Source organism: Macaca thibetana, chromosome 17 (assembly GCF_024542745.1).
Source record: "Macaca thibetana thibetana isolate TM-01 chromosome 17, ASM2454274v1, whole genome shotgun sequence".
Classification (NCBI taxonomy): domain Eukaryota; kingdom Metazoa; phylum Chordata; class Mammalia; order Primates; family Cercopithecidae; genus Macaca; species Macaca thibetana.
This window is the reverse complement of record NC_065594.1, coordinates 14,428,088-14,454,305: the sequence shown is the minus strand read 5'-3', so window position 1 is coordinate 14,454,305 and position 26,218 is coordinate 14,428,088. Positions and strand designations below refer to the sequence as shown.

The window sequence follows — 26,218 nt, the reverse complement described above, 5'->3', positions numbered from 1 at the left end:
GTGTAGCTTATGAACACATTTTTAGAAAGAACTTATGCCTATTGATTCTTAAAATAATGATGTGTAACTTGTTATTATAAGTCAAGTCATGGAAAAAATACCTAAAAATAGCAAGATATGAGTTGGATGATTACAAAAATCATGTACTTAGGACTTCAGTAATAATATATTTAAACAAATAAGATATTTGTTGACATACAGAATTTATCTGCATGGGAATGGAGATGCCCTAAAAGCTAATGTGACCCATGGTTCACTATTATTCTCTACTTTACATGTACCAATCCATTCTAGGGGTAATAAATTCTAGGCACCATACTTGAAGAATATCGTGTACCAGAATCGGTCCTGAACAGTGAGGTGACTTAAAATATGCCAAAGGTATAATGGCTGAAAGACTGGAATATGTTCAACTTGGTATCTGAAATGCTGAATTTAAAAAGCATGTATCTGTTAAAGGGAAAAGACTATTCAGAAGGGAAAGTAGGGGCCAAAAGGTGAAAGTTTCAAGGGGAAATATTGTGGTTCAATATAACTGTTGTAAGTACAATTAACTATCTGAGGAGGTAGTAAGTTTCTCATTAATGGAGGTAAAAGTAGATGTTAGATAACCACCTCTGGCTATGGTTGTTACCATGGCTGGTAGAGAAAATTCAGACAGTTACGAAGAGGGTTCCTTTCTATTATCCTCCAGAGTTCTTTCCCGCCCTGACATAAAATGTCTGACTTCTGAGGCAGAATTACTTTTTTTCCTGATACTAACTGCATGACACATTTTAGTAAACTTTTCACTGTTTTAATTTTTATGTAGAGTGAAATACAAATTGAGTATGAATACTGATTAGTAACTCTAAGTACTAATTCTATATAAGTACTAATAGAATTCTACTAATAAGTACATAAAATACATAGTCTTTATATAATAATATAATCACATGTATCATTGAAAAAATTTCCTCACATTTTAGTATCTATACCAAAAAATAATTTACTACAGAATAAAAACAACTGGCATTGGCATAGCTTTCTTGGAAATGATTGCACTTAAATTCATGATAAAAGGGAGTTTTCAATGTATCTTGCGCTGAAAAACAATGTTGTGGGTTGTATAGCTCACTGATATTACACAGTAAAACTATGATATGGATACACCTTTATAAAAGAAAAGTATACAAATATTTCACTCAAGTAATTATTGAAATAATTGCTTCTCCTCATCACATTTATAAAGGTATATCCCATTAATCTTGAGTTTTACAATGAAGTGGTTATGTAGATGAATTAGTCCAATTTGATATTCAGTAAACAGTATATGTCTTTCCTAGTTTCTCCCAATGTGATAGATCAATACATTATCCTCATAAAATTAAAATTCATAACATAAAAAGTATCTCAGTATCTACCTATTTAAAAGTATCCTATAAAGAACTCTATCCTTAAAACTCATCAATCATGTTCTTTATGTAAATGCAAGCCTGTAGATTTCTTTTTAGAATAACATTTATATCCTAATAGCAGTTTCTACGAATTATAGCCGGTTATGGACATATGTAGTCTGGAAACTCTAGTGCTGATGGCAGCCACAGTCAGACAGACCTGGCTTTACAATTACTTGTGTGACCCTGGTAAGACGCAACCTTTCTAAACCTCAGTCTCTTTATTTGTAAATGGGAGCTAATATTTATTGGGAAGATTAAATACTCATTAAATATTGGTCCCTGTTCCTTATCACCCATCTTTCCCAGCTCAGAATTATGTTAAGTATCAAATGAATTAATGGGTATAAATCCTTTGTAGATTGGAAAGAATGTTGCAATTGTAAAGCATTATCTCATTTAATAGGTAATTTATCCCCATGAATTACATTATGGTTAATGGTGTTCATTATTGTTTTGAATAATCCATGTAAGTATAGGTTCCATAACATGATAAATTTCTATAGAACAAATAACTTAAAAGATCATATTTGAAAATACCCAGAGAAAACAATAATTAGCAACAATTATTCTCTAAATCATTTTGGAATAACTCAGTAAGTTTTAATGATATAATATAACTATTGGCTTGGGACAGGCTAGGCTTGTACAAGCAGTGGGAGAACTGAGGCTTTACCATTCATTCAGGTGAGGAGAAGAACATATTTTCCCTCAAAATTTCATCGGCCTATTTTTTAGACTAAACAATCTGGAGAATTTTCTCAATTACCTATTACCTGGGTTATATGCAGAGTTCAAACACACGCTCTAGAGTGGTTGTGAAGTATGTCTTACCCAGAGTTTCTTATTTAAGACTATTACAGCATTCAAGGGTAAAACACTGTAAATCATACAAATACTGGAAAATTTTTAAAGTGTTATTTGATATTATTCTGATTTTTGTTTTTAAAGATACAGATATTGAAACTATCACAGCTGATCATTTCATTCTGACACGAGTTTAAAAGGTTAAGTTACTATCTGAAGAAAGGTAATCTGGTTGCCTTTCACAGCAGCCTGCAAGCTCTGCAATCTGCATAGAGAGGGGCATTTGTCATCATTAGCTGAGCTGTGACAGCTGGCACCCAGGGTGTCCCAGAATCAAGAAGTGGCAGAGACACTCTTGGTTTACGTTGCCATTAAGTATAGTAGGGTTCTTGAGGATCAAGTATATTTTACGAAAGCTTTGTGATGTAACTAACAGTAGTGAACATATTTGAATTTTCCATAACATGGATAATACAATGATAGCACATAATTAGCAGGTTGCCTCTAGACAACAAGATGCCAGATTATAGTATGAATAAACATCTACTGCCTGCCACTTAGAGGTAGAATTCTTTTCAGCACCCTAACAGCTCCAGCAGAGTGGGTTTTTCAGGGCTGGGTGATTCATTAAGTATATTGAAGGAAATACGTTAAAGATGGAGGCTATAGTTCTCAGGTATATTTTAAATTTGGTTGTAAATAATGCATAACTTCCCAAGAATTAGCTAAACTGCACACACTCAATATAGCACCCATCTTTTTTTCATAATATGAATATGAAAATTAAAGTAATTCATTTAGATGCAGTCTTCCAATTGGCTGAAGTGTATGTAATTGGTAATATGTATTTAAAAATATTCCTTGGCTAAAGTTTAAAATCAAAATCTTACCAAATGGGTGCCACTATGAGTCTGAAACAGTTGTGGTAAGTAAATCTAGAAAAGAAGTTTTAAAACTTTAAAATGTTATAAATATGTCTTTTAGATCTTAATGTAAAACTATTTATCAAAAGAAAGTTTAAATTATGTAGGCTGATCAGACTTTTGAAAATTTAGCATACCACCACCCCTCTAAAGTCATCAATGCTTGGGAACATAATCAATAACACGGGGTTTTATATTATTATGTAAACTAGTTTTCCACAAATAAAACTAATTTTTGTGTTAATGTAAAATCTATGCAAATACATGCAGTCATTTATCAGGAAAGCTGACAAGCATTCCATATTGGAGGGGAAATGAAACTGCCTCAAGAATAGAGGCAATTAATTATTTCTGTATTTTTTCTTCTTCTGTCTTGAGGCACAAAAGTTATCCATCCAGTTAAAACAGCAAATGAAATAAAGAGATTTTTTTTTTATTTAAACACATATGGCTTTTGCCTGCAATACTGATCACCACAAGGTCTACAGATGCCCGTGGCTAAATTGTACACTGGCAGATGCACACAGGGGAAAACTGTGCTAATGCAGCGTGGAGAGCAAAACAAATGAAGAACTGAAATTGCTAGTAAAAAACAAAAAACAAAACATCCCACATTTTTCCCCCTGATGAGTTATACATTTTGTTTATCAAATGCAGGTTAAGGTTGCAAAAAATTTAAACTTAGTCTGTTGCAAAAAAGTAAAAAACAATTTTAAATTAGTGAAGGTCTCTCTCTCTCTCTCTCTCTCTCTCTCTATATATATATATATATATATATATATACACACACATACATATTAATGTAGGTAAATAAGTATTTTTTTTCTATGGACAAAGTGGCTAGCAATAAACTTCTCAATTTCATAATTACAAGCTTATGACATTCAAAGTTGATGTAGTATATGTGACTGAATACATGTTGTTGGAATTTCCAGTGTTATTTAAAAAATCAATTTAGGTACAGTCTCTTCAGGTATTACCAAAACTGTTAAGGGTTATTATGAGACAGTCTTGCAGATGTGGATATTACTTCCTGGTGGCAACAAGAATCCAATATTTAGTAGTTGTTTCCTTTTAACAGATTAATACAGAAAATGTATAGAGGCCAATTCAATCTTTTACTATCTTAAACACTGGTGTTATGTGTGTGTGTGTGTGTCTGTACGCAGACTGCATCAGTCTTTTACTATCTTAAACACTGGTGTTATGTGTGTGTGTGTCTGTACGCAGACTGCATGCATGGGCTATTTTGCAAACCATAAAGAGTGTATTTCCTAAAGATGGTTTGAGATTATTAAGAAAGCAATATCTTCTTTCTTAATAGGCCTGTAAGCATGCATAACATTAAAATTTCTATTGTAACTGCCAAATAAAAATATAAAACAGAAAGCATTTAAATAATCTGTATATCTTAGGGGAAGAAATAAAAGACTAGTTGTACTATTCCAAGTTGTAAAAAGGCAGAATATTTGAAAAAGCATCATTATCAATGTCTTCACTCCTATATAATTTAATACGTCTTGGTTTAGAGTATTTGTAACCATCTAAATTTACATAATAATGTATATTTATACAAAATTAGGATAATGTATATTTATACATATGTCCCAAGAATGTGCATATATTAAGTAATATTAGATCTAATAAACTCTTTAGCCTCAATTCCTACCACTCAAAGGGAAGGTTAATTTACTGAAAATGTAAAGCAAAAATATTGAGAAATCTTGACATTTCTTTCTCTAGTGACATAAAGCTAGAAACATTACAAATATGCCTCAAATATTGCTAACTTATATGAGAAACCCTTTCTTTCTTGCATATTTTGATGTGCAAACTGTGAACCTGATTCATAAATCTAACACATATATTCATGTTAGCCACTAAATATTAGGAGTTTCTTTGAAAAATGAATCTTCTACCAAGTATTAATTAGTCACATACATTAAACAACTTTACATAAAATAAAAATTATAAACATATTGCTTATATATCTGAAATATTATTTTATACTTTGCCTGTGTCAGTGTTTTTTGATTAAAACTTGTCTTTAATTGGAAGCATGATAAAATAGTAAATTCTAGGGGAAATAAATAACGGGTGTTACAGTCTAAAGACCTTTTGATATAAAACTAAAACACTCAGACATTTACACATTAATCATAAAATTTCCAAATAAAAATAATGAAATAAGGGCATGAAGAAACATTGTTGTGGTAATATAAATGTTCTACATGTGTGGTAGAGCTTCTATGATGGTATACATTTGTCAGAATTCATAGAATGGCACAATCATATGGAAAAATCATGGAACGCTATTGTATGCAAATTATACATAGAGAAACCTAACTTAAAAAAATACATTTCACAGAAAGACAAAGCTATACATTTTATTTCACTAGGTTCCCACTTTTTTTTTAAATCAGGAACACTACATCTTACAAACTATGCTGTTCATGCTTCTAATTTGACTGGGATATTGAGATAATAATATGGATAAGGATATATGAATATAAAAGTATTAACTATTCATTAGTATTACTTTAGACTTGATATTCTTGACAAATCATTATATGAAAAGTGTGCTTTCAAGAAATAGTACATATTGGTGTACTAAAATGTATATTATTACCATAGTGAAAATAATGAAATGTAACTGGAAATATTATATAGGTATTATATTCTCAGATAGTTATCTCTATACTTATATGTAAAGATATAAAGAAAATTTGTATTTATAAACTAATTTCCTTCTTTTTCTATAAACCATTTATTTTACTGCATATAATATATGTGATAAAAGGTAATCGTTTTCTATTTGATGTAATTATCCTTTTAAATTATTACTCCAGTTACTGATCATTAAAAAAATAAATCTTAGTTTAGAAGAATTACTTTGCTCATTAAAAAATAAGCTCCAAAACTATAAATTAAAAACAGGAAAGGCTATTTTAGACATGTAATCACTGGAAGTTGATTATCTATGTATCATATTCTAGTCTCAAGGTCATGTTGAATATTTTCAGTGGCTTAATCACATACAGTATGAAACAGTAATGAGAGCAATGCAGTCCTGGATGACCTAGTACAGATGTAGGGATTAACATACACTCATCGAATCTGATTTCCTTGTTTTCTCTAAATGCAATAAAAATATAGCATATTAAAAGTACTAAAAATGTAGCCATATACACAAATATATGTAAATTCATGTATGTAAAATCATACATACATTTGTGTATGTGTTATGGGTTAGGAAATACCTAATTTTCATATATTCATATAGAAAAGAATCATGTGAGCCCATTTATCCTGTCTGAATATTTCTATAATATCACAAGAAAATTATAAGCTGAAATCTAACAAAAAGATTTTAGTTTTATTAGAAAGATAACAGTAACTTTCTGAAGGGTTTGTGAGAAATTAGACTATCAGAATCCATATTTCCTACATAATACTCAATAAATTAATGACTTGTCCTTAAATGTTTGGAAAAGGTTAGAGATCACAATTTATGCCGAGCAATAAAAAATTCTTTAGGTTGATAGCCTCCCTTCCCCCATTTTTTTCCCCCATTTTTTTTTTTCAGTTTGCAGATACAACTGAAAACATCCTGTACCTCTGTGTACACATGCAAATGAAGTGAGGAAACAGAGACAATTATGAAAATAAGCTGGGCTTTAAATTTCTTTTTCTATCAAAAGAAAGGTTTTGGCTAGAGTTATCCAGTATTACTTCAAGTCTGCAAATCAAGCAGTGGTGGTCAATTCTTAGAAGTATACTCCCAACTTCCATTTTTAATCTCAAAGTTACCTTTCTTTTCAAAAACCTATTAATACCAATATGAAGTTTATTAAGCAACACTGTAGAGAAAAACAGTACTCTTTACTACAAATGTGACTATATGTGAACTAGGGTGATGAAGAAAACTGAGGCAAAGGCCTTCATCAGTCAAGTGAAGAATAAACAATTTTAAAAAATTAACCACATTCTCAAAATGTTCTAGTTGAAGAAGTGAAATAGGGTCTAAATTGTGCAAACAGCGACCTCAATCCTCTGTTTGACTTTGAAATAAATCTGATATTAAAAGATGAAATAATTACTTCAAGAAATCACTGAAACCTTGAAAGCTTTTAAGCTATTTTTTGTCTCAAGTGTTCTTACACCAAGAATCACACAGGAAGAAAGGTATAGATGCCATCAAATTAGATTACCAGAAAAATTCTCTCTATTTTACTTTATTTAATGTGACACATAAAGAAAACCCTGCACAAATATCTGTCTTTAATTTCTCTAGTGTAAAAAAAGAAATATATTGTGTCTGGCAGAATGAAACACTTGAAATAGCCTGGGTGCATTTATAAAAAAAAGAAGGGGGAAGGAAATCAGATGCCTACAATGAGCCTTCAAAGCCACTCCAGCAGTAGGGATAAATAATGTAATAAACTCAACTTCATATTCTTTTTATCTCCCCAGTGTAATAAGCACATATTAAAAAAATAAAACTTTAAATTCATGAATACTTGTGAATAGACTAGCAGCTAGCAGATAATGAAAAAACACCAAACAATATCTATGTAAGCACTTAACATGTATGTGCATATCCTTTAACAGATACCTCTTTTCCAGACGAAAGGTTACAATTGCTGAGATTTATGAACATGCAATTCAAATTTAAATTAGTTTTTTTCTAAAAGAAAAAAATTTTGCATTCTTGTATTTCTCGAACATAACAGAGTTTTTCTTTAAGCTTAATAATGACACTATTTATGAATTGCTTTGTATATCCCATATAAGTAAGCAGGTTTACAGAAGTGGAGATAAGTTATTTAGGAAATAGTACTTGAGGAAAAGTTGTTTAGGTATTGTTATTTTGAACGCTTCGAAGTGTTAAGGATCACAGTATTTAATTATTTTATATTCACTAATACTACTAACATTTATGATAATGGTGTGCTGTGTCCTTATTATTATTATTTTTTCTAACTGGTACATTTTAAATCAAGCCTGCCTCATAAACTAAGTAAATGAAATGTAAACGTCAGTTAGGCATTAAAATTCTAAATATCATTCAATATAAGCATTTCAAACTATCATTACATCATGAGATTCTTGAGATGTTTTTTTCTTCAATTAGGCCAGTTTTCCTTAATTATCATTCTATTATTAGGTCATGTCAAAGATGTCTGCATGCATACCACGGAAAATAATTAAGTATTTACATCCGAAAGCATGACACACACACAATTTTATTCTAGTAGCACTAAGATTACATTTTCAACAAAAAATATTGCAAGACTGGTATAGCTGGAGGTTTTTAAAAAACTGTTCACATTAATACATAAACGTATATTAAGCCATCTCGATGTACTGCATAATCATTTGACATAACTAGTTTAATAGGTCAAATGATATTTTTTAAAAATTTACTGAAAAATAGTTAAATATGTTACTCCCATAAAATAAATATATCCCCCAAGCCTAGATTAAAATAGGCTGAATTGCACAAAAACATACTGTTATTTGCAATTCCTCTCTATAGGTCATTTCCATAAAAAAATTTCGGGGATGGAAAACACACTTCTCCGAATAGCTTAATTTTCACTTCAACAATGAGGGGCGTCTAAGATCACTGAAAGGATTCAGCTACAGAAGGCAATTCATTTCACGTGTTCAGTGTAATAGAAAATCACTGTGTTGCAGCAACAAGCAGTACTTGCACTAGAGTATTATTCAATCCAGGGCGCCCAGTTCACCCACAGTGATAACCGCGGACCGGTGAATCCTATGTTATGTAAATCACCTTCAACTCCGTGTGTGAAGGATGCTTAAGGAAGCAGCTTAGAAAACACAGTCCTGGCGTCCTTGAAACTAAATGACTTCACTTTCCTGGAACACTAGATCTAACGAGTTTCCTAGTATACCTTTTCTCACCATCCATTTTTCTTTCTCAAAGTGCAAATCGTTAGTGAAAAGGAGCTGGTTGCACCAATTAGTTTGCACGAAGTGCTTCGGTGTTTAGCTTCGCTTTAACCCAATTAAGCTGCACAGTGAGCCCCGAAGATGCGCCACCTGCGCGCCTGGCTCCAGCCAGACCCGGCCGGCGTCCCTCGCAGGCCCGCATCCTTCCCGTTAGACCCACTCAAGGTCCCTCGTACAGCCCCGGGGACTCCCCGTCCTCGGCTGTCTCAGGTCCTTGACAACCAGGGTTGTTCTGCAGGTGGCCCAAGAAGGCAAGGAGCGAGGTCTTGGGGCAAGCATCTCAGAGGGCCTGAACCCAAGGGAGAGAGCGCAGGGCGCAGAGGCCCGCGGCGGGGGCTTGGCTGCGACCACACCTGGGCCGGTCGTGGGCAGTCAAGGCTGAGGGGTGCGTGGGCACAGCGTGGCCTGGAGCAGACGTGGAGAGTAAACCCGGACTCCAAGTAAAGTTTTCAAATAAGCTCACGCAGAAATAGAGCGTAGCGATCTTGAGCCCAGAGAGGAAAGTAAGAGGGCACGGGAATGCGGCGCAGCTAGAGAGAGAGGGCGAGCGGACGGCACAGGGCCACCCGCTCCGGGTGAGGGCAGAAGGCGGCGTTTCCCCAGAGACCACTGCACATCTTCGCCGTGGCGGTTGCAGGTTCTCGGGCTCTGATGCGTTTCCCCTCCAACTGCCAAAAGGTAGCAGTGCATTCACCCGAGACGAGGCAAAGCGGGGAGGGGCTTTTTGGGTGTTCCCCTGCTCCTAAGGGGATGGAAGGTTCTTGGGAAATAAAGTAGATGGGTGCCACGCAACCCAATGTAATATACTATTTTCAGCTAAATTGGAATCTATCACTGTTGGATAAGGAGAAATTAAATAATAGGTGGCTTTGTGATGCTGTACCTGTGCAAAACACACAAACAAAAATCAAAAACTTAAGTAAAAAGTGGGATCCCTGAACAAGATCTTATTAAAAGTGGCTCTGAAAGTGCCTACAAACCTGTTACGGGGAGTTATAGGATTTGACTGGAAATATTCTTAATTGGAAAGACGTGGCATCTAAATTAAAGGTAGACAATTAAAAAATCCACCTAGGTTTAAAAACCACGACATAACCACTAAGTAGTATTTTTTCAGTTTCCTGTGCTTTGAGGACATAACTGGACCACCAACTAGGAAGAAAAGAAATTTCCTCCTCCTGTTTCCGGGTTCCAAAATTCAGAAATGAAATGATTTCATTTTTGTTTTCAAAATGATGTTTAAATCCAGAAATGACCCCTAGCTGATTGCAAGTTAATTTTCTTTGAAAATGTTAACCATTTTCCCTTAATTAAATCACACGAAATAGTATAAAATTAGAAGTCTACTGCTAGGTCACCACTTAAGGACACTTAAGACAGGAGATATATCCTTAATTATACATCTGTAAACAAGCCAGAAACCCCCAAACCTTCAAATTTTCAGGATAGTTATCTGTGAGGAGGCTTGATCTCTATGCTTTCACGTGAATTTTATGAACTAAAATTCCATCCCAGAGACAAGTGATTTTTCAAATGTTTCTATAGTGCATATATAGCTTTGTGTCCTGCTTGTAATGCTGGTCAAGTCTACCAAAGTGCAAAGACTGCAGCTGGTGGGGCAGAGGGATGTACTAAATATTTTTTAAACATCCTAACTTAAACGGGGGTAGAACATCTAATACATTCAGCAATTATTTTCAGATTCCTTTCAACAAATGCAAAAAAGGAAAAAACATAAGTAAAAAAAGAGCACACTACCTCCATAACGTTTCAAAAAATCATTTTAACATATAGGAACATCCAGAATGAGAAAATTACACAGGTCCTCCTCCATCTAAAGCCAACTTCCATATGCCAGTAGTCTGCATGAACAAACTTTCAACCTGCATTTAAGAAGACCCCAAGGATTAACAGGCATTAATTATCTTACTCTAAATGCAAGTTAGTGATTTTGTTTTAGAAAACCCCGTCTAGATCACTAATTGATGGATTCCCATTAATACACCTGTATTTGCATTTCAGCGGTAAAAAGACAAGCAGGGTTTTCGGCACAGAAGAGAGCCGCTTTGCCAAGTCTTTTCAAAATGTCAATATGCTTCAAGTAGTACCACAGCTGAGATATTCCTCTTGATTTCCAAACTGTCTAGGTGGCCTGGGTGGTTTTCTGCCGGCAGCAGCCTCCTACCTTTAGTTTGTGTGCCTATATCCATGAGGGGGGATTAATTAGCCGGGTTGGAGCTGAAGGAGGCTGTCGTGACGAGCCCAGTGGCGATTGGCCGCCCGCCTGCCTGGCCCTGCCTTTATAATTTCCACACGAGTGCATCTGGGCTCTTAGACAAATCAACAGCAGCTTCTTCTGACATATACACACGCACACTCACCCTGGACACACTCTCAGCACACTTTTCCTCCATTTGATTAACAGTGCTGCACACACAATGATTACGGGAAAGCGTAAATAAATACGGAAAGGGGTGCTTATTTTGACTACTGGAAGAGCTTTGCTGGGTCTCAGCGCAACTTTTTTTTTTTTTTTATTCCTGAGAAGGTGATCTCTCCATGCGGTTCTCTCACACAAGAATTCTTTAAAAGAGGAAGAGAGACAAGGAGAGGGGGGAGAACAGTCTTTCACTTTAAGAACGGCTGGGCTCAAAGATAAAAGGAAGGGAAAAAGCAGCAGCAGCAGCAGCAGGGAAACCAACGCTGCAGCACTTCCGAGAGGCATTTTTGATCCATTTCTGAGCGCTGCGGCCCGTTTCTCCACCGAAGTTGGCTCCAGCTCTAGCAGCCGCATTGGATCCCACAGCTTACTGCGAGACTCCGGTGTACAATCCGGATCTCTGCCCCAACATGATTGCGGCCCAGGCCAAGCTTGTCTACCATCTGAATAAATACTACAACGAAAAATGCCAAGCCAGGAAAGCTGCCATTGCCAAAACTATCCGGGAAGTCTGCAAAGTAGTTTCCGACGTACTGAAGGAAGTGGAAGTGCAGGAGCCGCGGTTCATCAGCTCTCTCAACGAGATGGACAATCGCTACGAGGGCCTTGAGGTCATCTCCCCCACGGAATTTGAAGTGGTGCTTTATCTCAACCAAATGGGGGTGTTCAACTTCGTGGACGATGGCTCACTGCCCGGCTGCGCGGTGCTGAAGTTGAGCGACGGGCGCAAGAGAAGCATGTCCCTCTGGGTGGAATTCATTACCGCCTCCGGCTACCTCTCGGCGCGCAAAATCCGGTCCAGGTTTCAGACGCTGGTGGCTCAAGCGGTAGACAAATGTAGCTACAGGGATGTGGTAAAGATGGTGGCAGACACCAGCGAAGTGAAACTGAGAATCCGAGATAGGTACGTGGTGCAGATCACGCCGGCTTTTAAATGCACCGGGATCTGGCCGAGGAGTGCTGCCCACTGGCCACTTCCCCACATCCCCTGGCCGGGACCCAACCGGGTGGCGGAGGTGAAGGCGGAAGGTTTCAATCTCTTGTCCAAGGAGTGCCACTCCCTGGCCGGCAAGCAGAGCTCGGCGGAGAGCGACGCCTGGGTGCTGCAGTTCGCGGAGGCAGAGAACAGACTGCAGATGGGGGGCTGCAGAAAGAAGTGCCTCTCCATCCTCAAAACCTTAAGGGATCGTCACCTTGAACTGCCTGGCCAGCCCTTGAACAATTACCACATGAAGACTCTGGTTTCCTACGAGTGTGAAAAGCATCCCCGGGAGTCGGACTGGGACGAGTCTTGCCTGGGTGATCGGCTGAACGGGATTTTGCTGCAACTTATCTCCTGCCTGCAGTGCCGGCGGTGTCCCCACTACTTTCTACCGAACTTAGATCTGTTTCAAGGCAAACCTCACTCAGCTTTGGAAAACGCTGCCAAACAAACGTGGCGACTGGCAAGAGAGATCCTGACCAACCCGAAAAGTTTGGAAAAACTTTAGAGGATGAGTTAATCAAGAGCCGAAATTATTACCCTTCTCAAAGTCCTTATTAAGTGTAAACTTCTGTTCAATTCCTAATATTCCACTCCGCAGTGTAAACAATCTCTTCCTTTAAAAAGGAGTAATAATACAATATTTAGACATCATCTCACCCACCCCCACAAGGGGAGAAAAAGTAGGGGAAGCGGATGGAGAAAAACCCAAAGCCACTAGTATTAGAAGACTTCTTGCCACACGATTTCCTATCTCCCTTGAAAAGTACACCGTAACACTCCGTAAACAGCCCGGTTGTAATGCAAGACCGCGACGAACACTCCGCCTAACTATCAAAGGATTATAGCAATCCTGGTGATTTAGGTGCATCTGCCTGTGAGTAAACACGATTTGGATATGCCATCTGAAAGAAACTGTAATGTATATTTTGATTTGTAACAAATATTGTGATCTCACATTGTCTTTGAAAGTGTGGATGTTGGTGTTTGTGATTTGGTGAACAGAACTTAAATTGCCATTCTCGATACTTCCAGACATTTTCCACTAACAAAGTTATCATTTAAAGGTAGATTTCCTCCTGGTACTTTCCTCTGTCTTTGAAAGTGTCTGAACTTTAAAAAGTTTACATTTTGTTTCAAATATTGCTTGTTCTATTTCTAACATTCCATAAATATACTTGAAATGTTATTTAAATATATTCAAAGAAATTTGAATTCAGCTTATATAATAACGCTTGAATATCTGAATTATATATTTGAAAAATGCACTTGAAATACACTGGATAATTACTTTTGTGATTTAGATTTTAATTTGTTGCTGGTTTTTATTTAATTAGATGCTAATAAATGAAGTAAAATAAAAGTTGTCGTGTCTCACTTTAAATTGTTTCCTATCAAAAGATGTAATGCTGCATTTTGAAAATCAAACCCACTTGAATATCTTAAACATTTTGAGAAATACGCTAATGAAATCCTTAAAAATAAAACATTGGAGAAAAGCTCTTTCTGTATAGGTACATAACGATCTACTCTCAGTCTCTAACTTACTTGTAAGACAATTCCTTTCTACAACAGACACAATTTAAATCTACCTTTGAAAGCTTGCTCTTCTTGTAGCATTTTTGATAATATAAGAAAAAAAGTCTATCATGACAGTAGAGATGACTGACTTATTTTAAAAACTGCATTTGGAGCTGGAAGTAAAAGAAGTCCCATGACTATCCTTTGGAATACTTTAGTAGTTAACAAGTGCTGAAAATGCTGATCACCTATGGGCCTTAAGTTAGTTAATTGAGGTGATGGTAAATTTTTGGATTTTAGCTCTAGTTTACCAATACTATTTTATTACATTTTATATCAATATCTAAATTAAAAACAATAAAGTTCTGGATCTGTGGGAGCATTTGTCTTTGACTATTTTAGAATAACTGCCTCTAAAAATAAAGGAAGATTTTTTGCAAAATGATGCTAGAATTTCTAGCGTGACACTTCATGCTCTTGAATTCTTAACCCCAGAATAGAAGTTTGCAAATTGCACAGTAACATGAAAGTCAAAATATTAAAATAGATCTCAGAAAGTGCTGAGAAAGAGCTACTCTAATACTCTGGTGTTTAAAATCTACACAATAACATTTAATAAGTATGCATTTAAATGGTTCCAATATGTATTTTCTGGCATTATAATCAAAGAAGAATACAATATTTAAACATCTGAGTTCTAGCATATATATTTTAAATCAAAGCTCAGAGAATCAGTTGCTTTCCTCTTAAATCCACATATAAAACCCATTCTTATTTCAGGAGATGGACAAAATGGGTGTACTAATGGAGATGAATTTATATCTAAATGGCTCTCCCTCCAGTTTCCTTATAACTTTTCAATAATCACAATTCAATCTAAAGTTTTGAAAATTAAAAGTGATCTTAATAAGAAATTTCTTAAGACCTTTCGTAGTCAGCCCTCAGAGCCTGAGATTCTGGGCCCCAGGGACTTGGGAGCAATTGGCTTAACTACCAAATCTGCCCAAGCGCAAACAAAGGCACTCACAGAAAGACTGTTAAAATGTGCATGCTCTGGTAATACAGGATTTAACTTCATTAATATAGTCTTCAGTTCCATAAAGTGAACATGCTTTTTCATTCATTTTATTTTCTCTGAGAAAGAGGAGAATGTGCTCCCCTCCTCCACTGTCAGGTAAAATCAAACAAAATTGAAAACCACTTCCTGGCACAAAGCCACCAGTACCGTACACGGAATCGCTTTAACTCACTTTAGTGTCGATCTTCTTGAAGGCGGAATCATCCTCATCTACCTCGAAGTAGATTTCTGTCGTGGTGATGGAGAGAGTCCCCTTGGCCACCACCACGGGAGCGATGAGCTGGGCAGGGGTGCTGAGAACCACTGGGCCTGCAAGGCAAGGATAAGGGGAGTCAGGCTGATCCCCTGTGGCCCTTCCTGCTCCCTCCCAGAAGGGTACCAGAGGTTTTTATTGGTAAGGATGCACTAGAAAAAACGGTTCCCGTATTAGGCGGCAAACTCTTTTTTCATGTAAGATAAGGACTACTTAGCTTTTATTCATTACCTTATAACAAGACTAGAGAGAAAAAATGGTATGAAAACCCAGAAGGTCAGGCTACCGAATACCGCTCAATTTCCACCTAGAAATCCTACATGGTTGGTGAGGGGCTGCCATTAACCTACTTAAAAGTGCAGAACGGACAAATGTCCCAATTCTCCACTGAGTATCACTGGCTTTTCCAGAGACCCTAGGCAGTCAGCACTGCCCCCAAGACCAGCCATCGCGCGAAGCCGCTCCACTCAGCAGCGGCGCTCCCGAAGGAGAGGCGAGAGGACGAGAAGGGGGCAAGGATCTAAATGATAAATTCCGCTGTTGTGAGCGGTTTGCCTCTTGCAGGAAGATTAATATCTGTCTCCTAAGGCGCGCTACACACACACATACGCGTGCATACGGACATTACATAAAGTTCTTATGTAGAAAAGAACGAAAATCGTAGTCACTTTCTCACAGAGAATATATCAAAAGGGACGAAAATGTAAGACGCTTGAACAAAACGATTCTCAAAAAAACCGTGCGAAAGTGCTACTTCTCAACTTTTGAAACTGCAGAAACAGCTTCACTAAAAGTGCCTGCCAGGGTGCCTGCTTCGAATTCCCTCAATCTGTTAAGGTTGAAAATCACGAATTACGCGTATAGAATACGAATTCAAATGGGATATTACCTAAATGTTTCCTGTAAAGTCTCCCCAAAGGGAGACATTCTTCGCAATCCTGGATTTGAAACACGATACAACGTTATACATAACGTGGGGATCGGATACAACCATTCATTTGTCGGTAGCAAGGGCGCATCATAATCCCTTCCACTTCTCCCCTCAAATGCATACAGTCAAGTGCGTCACAATAACAGTCGGGGAAAGGCAATAAAAAGTCAGGTTCTCTGCGGCCGCTAGGCCTCGGCCCTCCGGGCGGAGATCCCTCGCGCCGATGCCGCCCTCAGCCCCCGCCGGGCCGGCCTCGGGAGACGCGGCCAAGTTGGCCTTCCCTGGCGCAGCACACACCCAATCTGCGACCGTCCTGCACAAAGCCGAGCTTTCCCGAGGCTGCGGGAACACAGAGGGCTGGGCTGGCTTCTGTCGCGATTACAAGGGGGTGGCTAAGGAGCAAACTGTGACAGTGTCAGCTTTCAGCCTGTCGGGACTGCCTGGGCCAGACCCACGCACAGCCCTGTCTTTCATTTCACTGCTCTCGATCCTCGGATAAGCCCCCGGGGCTCGCGGACTCTGGGCTTCGGCCTCTGCCCAGCGGAGTCGGGGTCCACCTCGGTTGCACAAGGTTTTTCTTTGGAAAGGGAGAGGCAGTCGATCTGAAGCACCACTTTAAAGGCTCATCAATCTTAATCTAGGTTGCTCAAGTAATTACGCCCGAATCTCTTGTACGATTACAAGTGGATTTGGGTTTCTATTCCCCAGGCCCTCCTTTGTGTTTATTGGAGGGTCTGTGCGCGCGCTTGGCGGCGCCTCCTGCCTTCCGCGCCCTCCTCCGAATCCCCCAACGCTCGGGCCGGTTCGAACCGCTCCCTTAACCCTTAAGCAACCAGGACGCTCCCTTGGATGCCAGTTTTCCTATTTTCTCTCTGAAGAAATCTATGTGGTTTACTCTTGATTGGGGCAAGGTGAGAAAGGTGATTTGGTTCACACTGGAAACAAAGTTACACATTTTTAGGCATTGCTAAAAACCTCAAAAAAGTCTCCATTCTAAAGACAGAGGACTACCAAGATTTGTAAGAGGTTTCTGGCATTTGGAGACAAATAATGGTCAAAACCACTAAAAATGGCGAATTACTTCTTTCTCCTAAAAAGTAATTTAACGTATCCAAATTGAGAACATGAGAAAAAAGATCGTGAAACATCAAAACCGTACCCATTGATTTACTGAAATACATTACAATTTTTAAGGACACGATCCGTGAACTTTCCATGGGGAGCACATCTTCTCTACTTACTCCTCTGCGTTTCTGAAAGGAGATGGCTTCCTTTAGATTTTACTCCAATATCGTTCTGTTGAGGAGATTTTCCGGGCGTTTATAAAAGGGCTTCGAACTGGTCTTTCTTTAAGAAAGACACATCATGAAATATTCAGCATTAATAGTGTGTCATTTTTACCCTCGTCCTTTGGAAATCTCCAATTACAACTTCCAATTCCATAGCATGTTTAAGGAGCACTGAATCTTTTTGTTGTAGTCTTCAGGGAGCAAACCAGCCGCAGAGAGAATACGGAGTTAATCCACTACAGCAATAGAGAGAGGGGATTATGTTTTAATCCCCTTCGGGGGAGCCTTTGGATTTTAGGGATCCGATATTAAAATGTTTACACAAGGCACAATCATAAGCCAGCAGATCTTCCATATGGTACCTGGTTATTTGAAAACCTCGGATCCCTTTCCAAATAAAAATAGTTTATAAAGAACAGCATCTCTGAATGACGGTGAGATGGTGATCTAGCTGATTCTGTTCTAGAAGATAACTTAAGTAACTACAAATTTAACTTCCTAAACTTTGCTTGGTGTAGTGAGTTGAGGAATGACTGTAAATATATTCATCCCAATCACTACTGTAGCAATAAAACAATAAATTATAATGTCCTCAGCACACATAGAAGTATTGATATTACATGTTAAACAAATGGATAAGACAAAACCTCTTCTTATTGCATTGATGCATATAATAATTTAAAATTCCACCATCTAAAGTGGTAATTAAAAGGAAAATATAAACGTTATTTACTTTTTATAACTGGCAATATAATGCTTAAAAAATACTGTTCCAATACTATTTTTGAAAGAAGGATAGGGGTATTACTTCCCATTTATCTAACCTAAAATGTGAACTAGAACAAAAACCACCCTAGCATAATGAATCTTTAAAATAATAACTTCTCTTTAGAGCCATAAGATCTTTAACCAGTTGAGATGGTAAACCTCATCATGCACCTAGAGTAGAAAGTACACGTTTTATATTAAAAAAGAAACCATTTATCAAATACACTTTAAAAGTAGAATGTTAAATACTTGTGGGTTTAGATTATGCTGATGAAAATCAAAATTTCAAGCCCAGAAATCTTAATAATACACTGACATTTTGGTAAAACTTTACAATTTACAGAATTCTTTTTTGTTTTTTGAGATGGAGTCTTGCTCTGTCGCCCAGGCTGGAGTACAATGGCTCAATCTCTGGCTCACTGCAACTTCTGTCTCCCGAGCTCAAGCTATTCTCCTGCCTCAGCCTCCTCAGGAGCTGGGAGTACAGGCGCATGCCACTGTGCCCAGCTAATTTTTGTATTTTTAGTAGAGACAGGGTTTCACCATGTTGTCCAGGCTGGTCTTGAACTCCTGACCTCAGGTGATCTACCTGGCTTGGCCTCCCAAAGTCCCGGGATTACAGGCGTGAGCCACTGTGCACGGCCACAAAACTCATTTGTATTTTTACAGAACTAATAGTCCAATATTCACAAATTTTAAGTTACTGGATGTGTCAATGCTTTCTTGCCAAAGACCACCAAGAACATATCTGTAGTTGAACAAGTGGGTTTTATTATTCATTGCAGTGAGAGAAACCGACAACAATAAGAACCATGGGGTGACTTAGGGGGTGTTAAAAGACTCATTGTAGGATCTGGATTTTTACTTGTGATTTTGGGAAGGGTTCAGGAAAGCAGGGCTTTGCTCTGGATTGGCCTCTGTCAGGCATCAGAAATAATTCTATGATTAAGTATTTCAATCAATTTTATCTAGAGGGAGGGAAGACTAAATGTATGCTAAAGCTCTAATTCAAAAGATGTAGCAGTCACTCATATTAGCCAAAAGAGGGGAATGTCTGGTACTTTTGGGGTATGCACAGTGATCTTGCTTTTGTCTGTGTTTAGTCAAAATTATAAAGTTGTTTTTTGTCTCACATCATCATCATACAGCCCTGTATGAAGTTGGTGCTCTGTGAGGTTGTTTATGTCCAACAAGGGAACATCATGGCCTAGCAGTGAGCTCCAGGCCAGTTCTCAAAAAGAATGAGGCCTAGATATAGGCAGGCCAGTTCCCAGAGGTCAGAGGCTGCTTTTCCTTTTTCTCAACTGCAGGGATTAATCATTTTCGGGGCGGGGGGCGGGGGACGGGAGGGTAAATTAATCATTCTCAGGAGGGGGTAAAATACATTCTAGTGATTAAAAGGCAACGATGGCTATTAAATTTCCTAATAATGATAAGCTTCTTTACAACTTTCAATGTAAAGCACAGCAAAGACTATGCATGGAAAAAGAGTTGCCGTTTAATTAAAACTGGAATTGCTAGAATTATTTGATGACTTTTAATTGGTAAACTATATTTAGGGTACATAAAATTATAATGTATTTTAGAATCGCTTGAATATTTCCTAACCTTAGTTTAATATCGTTAAAAGTTGTATTAGCTATATGGATTTTCTTCATCCTCAATTACTTGGAAACTACATGCTCAATTTGCTTTTAGAACCTGTGAAACCTTGTTATTTTTGGATAATAAAAAATTGACTAATCTTAGTAGAATTATTAAACTTAAAATCCTGATGTTATTTAGAAGAACTAAAACTAATCTGAAATTCTTTATGTTCACTGTAAAATAATATTATTCCAAAGAAATTAGGACAAAAATATAAGGAGGGAGTAAATTTTTATAATTATTTTTATAATGTGTTATACTTTCTAGGGAAGTAATTCATAGCATGAGTGACTGAACAAGATATCTATCACTGCTTTGGACTCTTTTTTTTTTTTTGAGATGGAGTCTTGCTCTGTTGCCCAGGCTAGAGTGCAGTGGTGTGATCTTGGCTCACTGCAATCTCCGCCTCCTAGTTTAAGTGATTCTCCTGTCTCAGCTCCCCAGGGAGCTGGGATTACAGGTGCACGCCACTATGCCCAGCTAATTTTTGTATTTTTAGTAGAGACGGGGTTTCACCAAGTTGGCCAGGCTGGTCTTGAACTCGTGATCTCGTGATCCACCCACGTTGGCCTCCCAAAGTGCGGGGATTACAGGTCAGAGCCACTGCACCTGGCCATAGACTCATTATTTTTAAGTATGGTACAGTCAATTTCCCTAAAACATTCTCCCCCATAGAAACAAAGGAATAAGATGTTTTAATCTCAAAACAAATTACTGAAGAATATAATAAAGTTGTAACTTTGTTTTGGAATCCTAGGAAAGCTTTGGGCATTATGAAAATGGAGGTATTTGTGTATGTGCCAGAGGGAGGGGCAAGTTCTAGAAAAAATACTGCAACAAATTTTAGATTTCCAAATTTTAGATATCCAGGATGGTTCTCTGGGTTTCAGGTGATTGAAGTGTCTTAAGAATATATATATATATATAAAAGTCATAGTAGCAAAGTCTCTAGATAATGACTGTTTTATTTATATACAGAGAATATTGATAGTTGTCCAGATAAAATTTCAGAGTAATGATATTTTGAAATTTTCAATTTTTTTTTTTTTTTTTTTTTTTTTTTTTTTAGGGCTGGGCATGGTGGCTCACACCTGTAATCCCAGCACTTTGACAGGCTAAGGTGGGAGGATGAGAGGCCAGGAGATTGAGACCAGCCTGGGCAATTAGCGAGATCTCATCTCTACAAAAAAATTAAAAAAAAATTAGCTGGGTTTGGTAGCACATGCCGATGGGGCTATCTACTTAGGAGGCTGAGGTGGGAGGATCCCTTGAACCCTGGAAGTTGAGGCTGTAGGGAGCTATGACAGTGACACTGCACTCCAGCCCTGAACTTTTTTTTGCATGGAAATAGTTGCAGAATGTTTTTGCTTGAATAAAATAGAAATATTTTAACAACTCATAGAATACTATGCCTCAAGGGTTATGAATTTAAACTTCAGTACTACTTCCTCCCCAACATATTCACAAAGACACAATGTACCCTCCCCTAAACTATCCATTATAAATATTCTATAAACTCAAATTTTACACAAAAGCTCACTGTTTTCAGGAATTGGCCTCTTGATGATCCTAGGTGACTTCTTGAGCATAATCTATCCTTCACACTAAGATGAACAATAACCGATTATCCCCACAGATCATAATTTCCTTAGATTATTATTGTATAAAATGAGACAGATGATAAAGAACACAAATTAGGTGTTTTGAGATGAGAATAAACCTACATCTGAAAAACTCAACTTAGCATAGTCTAAAACAGACATGGAAGGAATGGAGCCCTCTTATATGAACAACTGAATACTGCAATTTAGCATATTATTTGTTCATCATGGTAGATCATTTATTTTTATGCTATTATCTAAAATCCCACCTTAATGTATTTATAATACATATTTTTAAAAAGTACTGAGAAAGACTCTGGTATGCTCTAACTTTAACCTACCATTTATGATTACCAATTTATTTGTAGAGCAGGTAATTCTTTGTTACAAGGAATCAAAAAAAAAAAAAAATTGCTGCATTTTCTGCAAAGGCAGTGAGTGATTTCCTAGAAGAAAAAGCTTACAAAGCATATATACTATAAGTAAAATAGCACCGAGTTATTTTCCAGTACAAAAAGTACTAAACAACAGTGATAGTTTTAATGTTCAGTGTGAAAATTTGCTCTGCCTTTTGATTTAATAAGTGAGCCAGCTGAGATTTCTGTTTCTAGTTATATTACATTTAGTTCAACATATGGAATATATTTTTCACCTTCTGGAAGAGTATTGACTCTTCTATGGCACTGGGATATCATTTAATGATCGGGAAGAGTAAATTTCTACTAGACTAGATGAGTGAATAAACCAGAGGATATGATTTAAATCTTTGCACCCCCAGGTTGGATTAAGTAGCTTGCCTTTATATTTCCATAGTTTCCTAGCCATATCATTATGGCACTTATAATATATTAAATATATGTGTTTAAAAGTCTGTTTCTCCTATTTGGCACAAGCTAATTGAAGACAGGGTTTATTATCTTGTCCACCTATCACGTATCTGTCATATAGTATGCAATCTATGTTTGTGGATTGAATATAGAAAATGATATATACCAGTGTTGCATTTATATGTCATAGTAAAAGCTCACTGAAATTAATATATTACATATTTTATGTTTTTCTGAAATTGATTTCAAATTTTTCTTTATAAATATAAAAGATAACTGTTTTAGAGAAAACAAATTTAAAAATATACTGATAACCAATGAGAGTTATAATTTAATTGATCATTCTAGCTATATTACATGTGCACTATTATGGTTTTAAAGGGCATAATTTTACGACTATCATATTTTTCCTAGTGTATACTTTGCTCTCTCTTTGTAATTAAATGTGTAGAGGCATGTTTAACTCAGCATTCATTCATTCATTCATTCATGTAGTCAACAAAAATTACTTAATGAGTAGTGTATTGTTTTTGCATATAAGGAGAGACATACAGTGGTGTATAAGACATAAATTTTACCCACAAAGAGCTTATAGTATAAGGTAAAGAACACACAAAATAATTATGACATAAGGAAGAAAAGGTTAAACTAAGAATTGTGTAAAGTACTTTACATGATTTATTTCTATTAACATTCCTGTGTGATAGCACTGCTATCATCTCCATTTTACACATAAGAAAATGAGACTGAGGGTTGGAGTGATTTAGAGGTCATACAACTAGTAAATGAGAGATAGGATTCAAATCTGGTGATCTGATTCCAAAGTCAGGGTATTTGTTATATATGTTGCCTCCTACCAAGAAAGGGACAGAAAAAAATTCTAGACATTCACAGAACAATCATGATTTCCAGCCTATTTTTGGTGGGGGAGTGAGCAGTTGGAATAGAATGACGGCAGTGACATCTGTAGTGAGGTGTGATGGATGGGTAGAATTTGGACAGGTCGGGGTCTGGGAGAGCATAGTGAGCAAGGGGAATAGTTTGGGCAAATACACAGTTGCAGGCGTAAATGAGCAGTAAATAAGTCTGGCCAGAGATTAGGGTGTGTAAGGGAAAGCAGTGTGAGATGAAACTGAAAAATCATACATATCCTTGAATGTCAGACTTTGTAGGTTAAGGAATCAAAGATTAGAGCTCAGAAATAATAATGCAGAGCAGTGGGTTTTACCCTTTTTTCTGGGTCACACATTCTCCTGAGAAGATGGATAGATATACGGATTTTTTTTTTCTAGAAAAGTTCACCTATACATTTGTTCATCCTGAATATATAATAAATGAATAATTCATATTTTCAAGAAAAATTAAATTTTTTTCATTTGTCTTCCTTTATCTAAAGATTTTTCTGCATCTGCATTTATTGCTGTTTTTCAGCAGTTTCTGGAAATATATCTTTCCTCTTGTTTGAGGTAGTTACCCTGTCTATCTGTGCTACTAGGCCTACCCTCCCCTGCCGCCTCTGCTCTCTTATTTCTATCTCCTTTCTTCCCTTCTTTGTTAAGCTCTAGGTATCAGTTTCCATCTCTTAGTTCCTCACTCCTATTCTCTCCTTTAATTTCAGTCCAACCTCTACTTGGGCCAAGCTATTTGGGAAATATTCATTAATTAGTAAGTTAAAAGCTTGGAAGAGTCCATCAATTAAAAAATTCTGCAACTTTTTCTTGTTTGTTTTTTTTTGTGATGGAGTCTCACTGTGTTGCCCAGGCTGGAGTGCAGCGGTACCATCTCACGGTAACCTCTGCCTCCCAGGCTCAAGGGATCTTCCCACCTCAGCCTCCTGAGTACCTGGGACCACAGACTCGCACCACCACACCTGGCTAATTTAAAAAAATTTTTCGTAGAGATGGGGTTTCGCCATGTTGCCCGGGCTGGTCTTGAACTCCTGAGCTCAAGCGATCCTCCCACCTCACCCTCCAAAAGTGCTGGGATTATAGGTATGAGCCACCACACCTGGCCTGCAACTTATTTTTAAACTCATAAATTTCCAAACACATTTAACTATAGAGTTTCTTTTTTCTCATTAGCATCTTTCAAAAGACCTGTGTTACAAGGAACATTAGTTTGAAAAGTGCTGAGCCAGAGTTCCTGACTCCTAAGCATAGGAATCTTTCCTTTTCTCTTACCACTTTACTTCCTGCTTGGTATCCTGTTGTGGGTTCTCCTTCATTGGCTGCCCTTTAAACCTTGTGCCACAGGGCATCTGATTTTGGCCTACTACTTCTCTATTTTCTCACTTCCCTTAGGTGATCTTACTGGTTTCCATTATGAACTCCATGCCCACCTTGGCTCTCAAATTTCAAACTTCTATTCTTTTGAAAATTTTGGAGGCCCAACAGGTCAAGCATCTTCATCTCCCACCCACAGAAGACCTTGCATCTGCACATTCCCACACACAGTTAATAGCTTCTAAACCACCTCTCCTCTCAGGCCTGATTCCCCTCATTCTTACTGCCTGCACTAGTCAGTTATTACAGTCCTCCACAAATTACCTTCTAATTTTTTTTTTTGGTAGCTGTCCCATTCTCCCCTTTCCTGCCTGCCGTCAACTTAGTTGAGGCTCTCATCACTGCTGCTTTGGAAAAGAGCCTCCTGTCAAGCTCTTACCTTAAGTCTGGGCATCCTAAAAACATATTCTACACAAGGGCCAGAGTGATTTTTTAAAAAAATTCATCACTGTCATGCTTAAAATCTTTCACAGTCTCACTGTGGCCTTCAGGATAAAATCAAGATTCCTTATGGCACATAAAGTTCCCTCCCTGAGCTTGTCAGTTTCAGCTTCAGAGACTCCCTGCCTCATGCGTTTTACCGAAGTAATTTAGAACTACTGTAGTTTCACACAGAAGTTAATGTTTTAGCATACATTTCCCGCCTTCTGCAACAACTCTCTAAATACTTCTAAATGTTTAACTTATTTTTCAAGACTCAAGAAAGGAAATACCCATTCTAATAAAGGCTTTCCAGAATCCATGTTATTCTAGGACCATTTATTGTGTTGTAATGGTTTCCTTTCTACATTTAGGTTAACTATTTTTTTTTTCATTATCTCTTCTCCTCTATAACTTCCTGGAGGGCAGAATTTTGATCATATGTGTCTTTTTACTCCAAGAACCCACCATTATGTCTCACATAGAGTTGATATTCAATGCTTATATTTGTTTTGGTGGGATAACCACATTCACCTGAGTGGTTTGGATCTGGCATCAGAGAATAAGAGTCCAAGAGGTCCTTCCAGGTCTTGTCCTTATTTTGTGTGATTCTTGACATTTTCTATTCTAATCTTCTATTCTAAGAGAAAACAATTGACTTGTTTTTATTGGACTGATGACTTGAACTGGTAGAGCATATTCTACTGGAATAACCATTTGTAAATTAATTGCCATGTAAATACTTGTCCTTAGAGCTAACTGTTTAAGTATTTCTATAGTTGCTATTCTGGCTCTGCAACATCAAGTCATGGAAATAAACTAATTAAATAAAATATTTTCAGTCTGCAGAAAGACTTCTTGATCCTTCTGTATAGCACTGCTCTAACTGTAGTGGCAAAATCACTTTGTAAACTTACGTTTGAGTAAGTGGCAAAGTCTTTCAGAGAGAGGACGAGGACACACTTAGGTATGGCAGTGACAAGGTAATGAAGAGCTCACTCTTCTTCCTCTCCAAGTTGCTAACATCCATAATT

The 26,218-nt window shown here is 37.3% G+C and overlaps 2 protein-coding genes across 6 annotated transcripts in view; one reads left to right on the top strand and one right to left on the bottom strand.

Annotated features, from left to right (window-relative positions):
- NBEA (neurobeachin) overlaps positions 1-26,218 on the bottom strand; it is a 726,287-nt gene that overhangs the window by 200,202 nt on the left and 499,867 nt on the right. For all 5 annotated transcript variants that reach the window (XM_050766029.1, XM_050766031.1, XM_050766030.1 and 2 more), the window contains one exon: positions 15,339-15,475. In XM_050766029.1, coding sequence (XP_050621986.1) covers positions 15,339-15,475 — 137 coding nt within the window. The remainder of the gene's footprint in view (positions 1-15,338; positions 15,476-26,218) is intronic.
- Positions 10,378-13,930, top strand: MAB21L1 (mab-21 like 1). The gene has a single exon (XM_050766085.1). It carries the CDS (start codon positions 11,996-11,998, stop codon positions 13,073-13,075), a length of 1,080 nt encoding a protein of 359 aa, XP_050622042.1. The 5' UTR covers positions 10,378-11,995; the 3' UTR covers positions 13,076-13,930.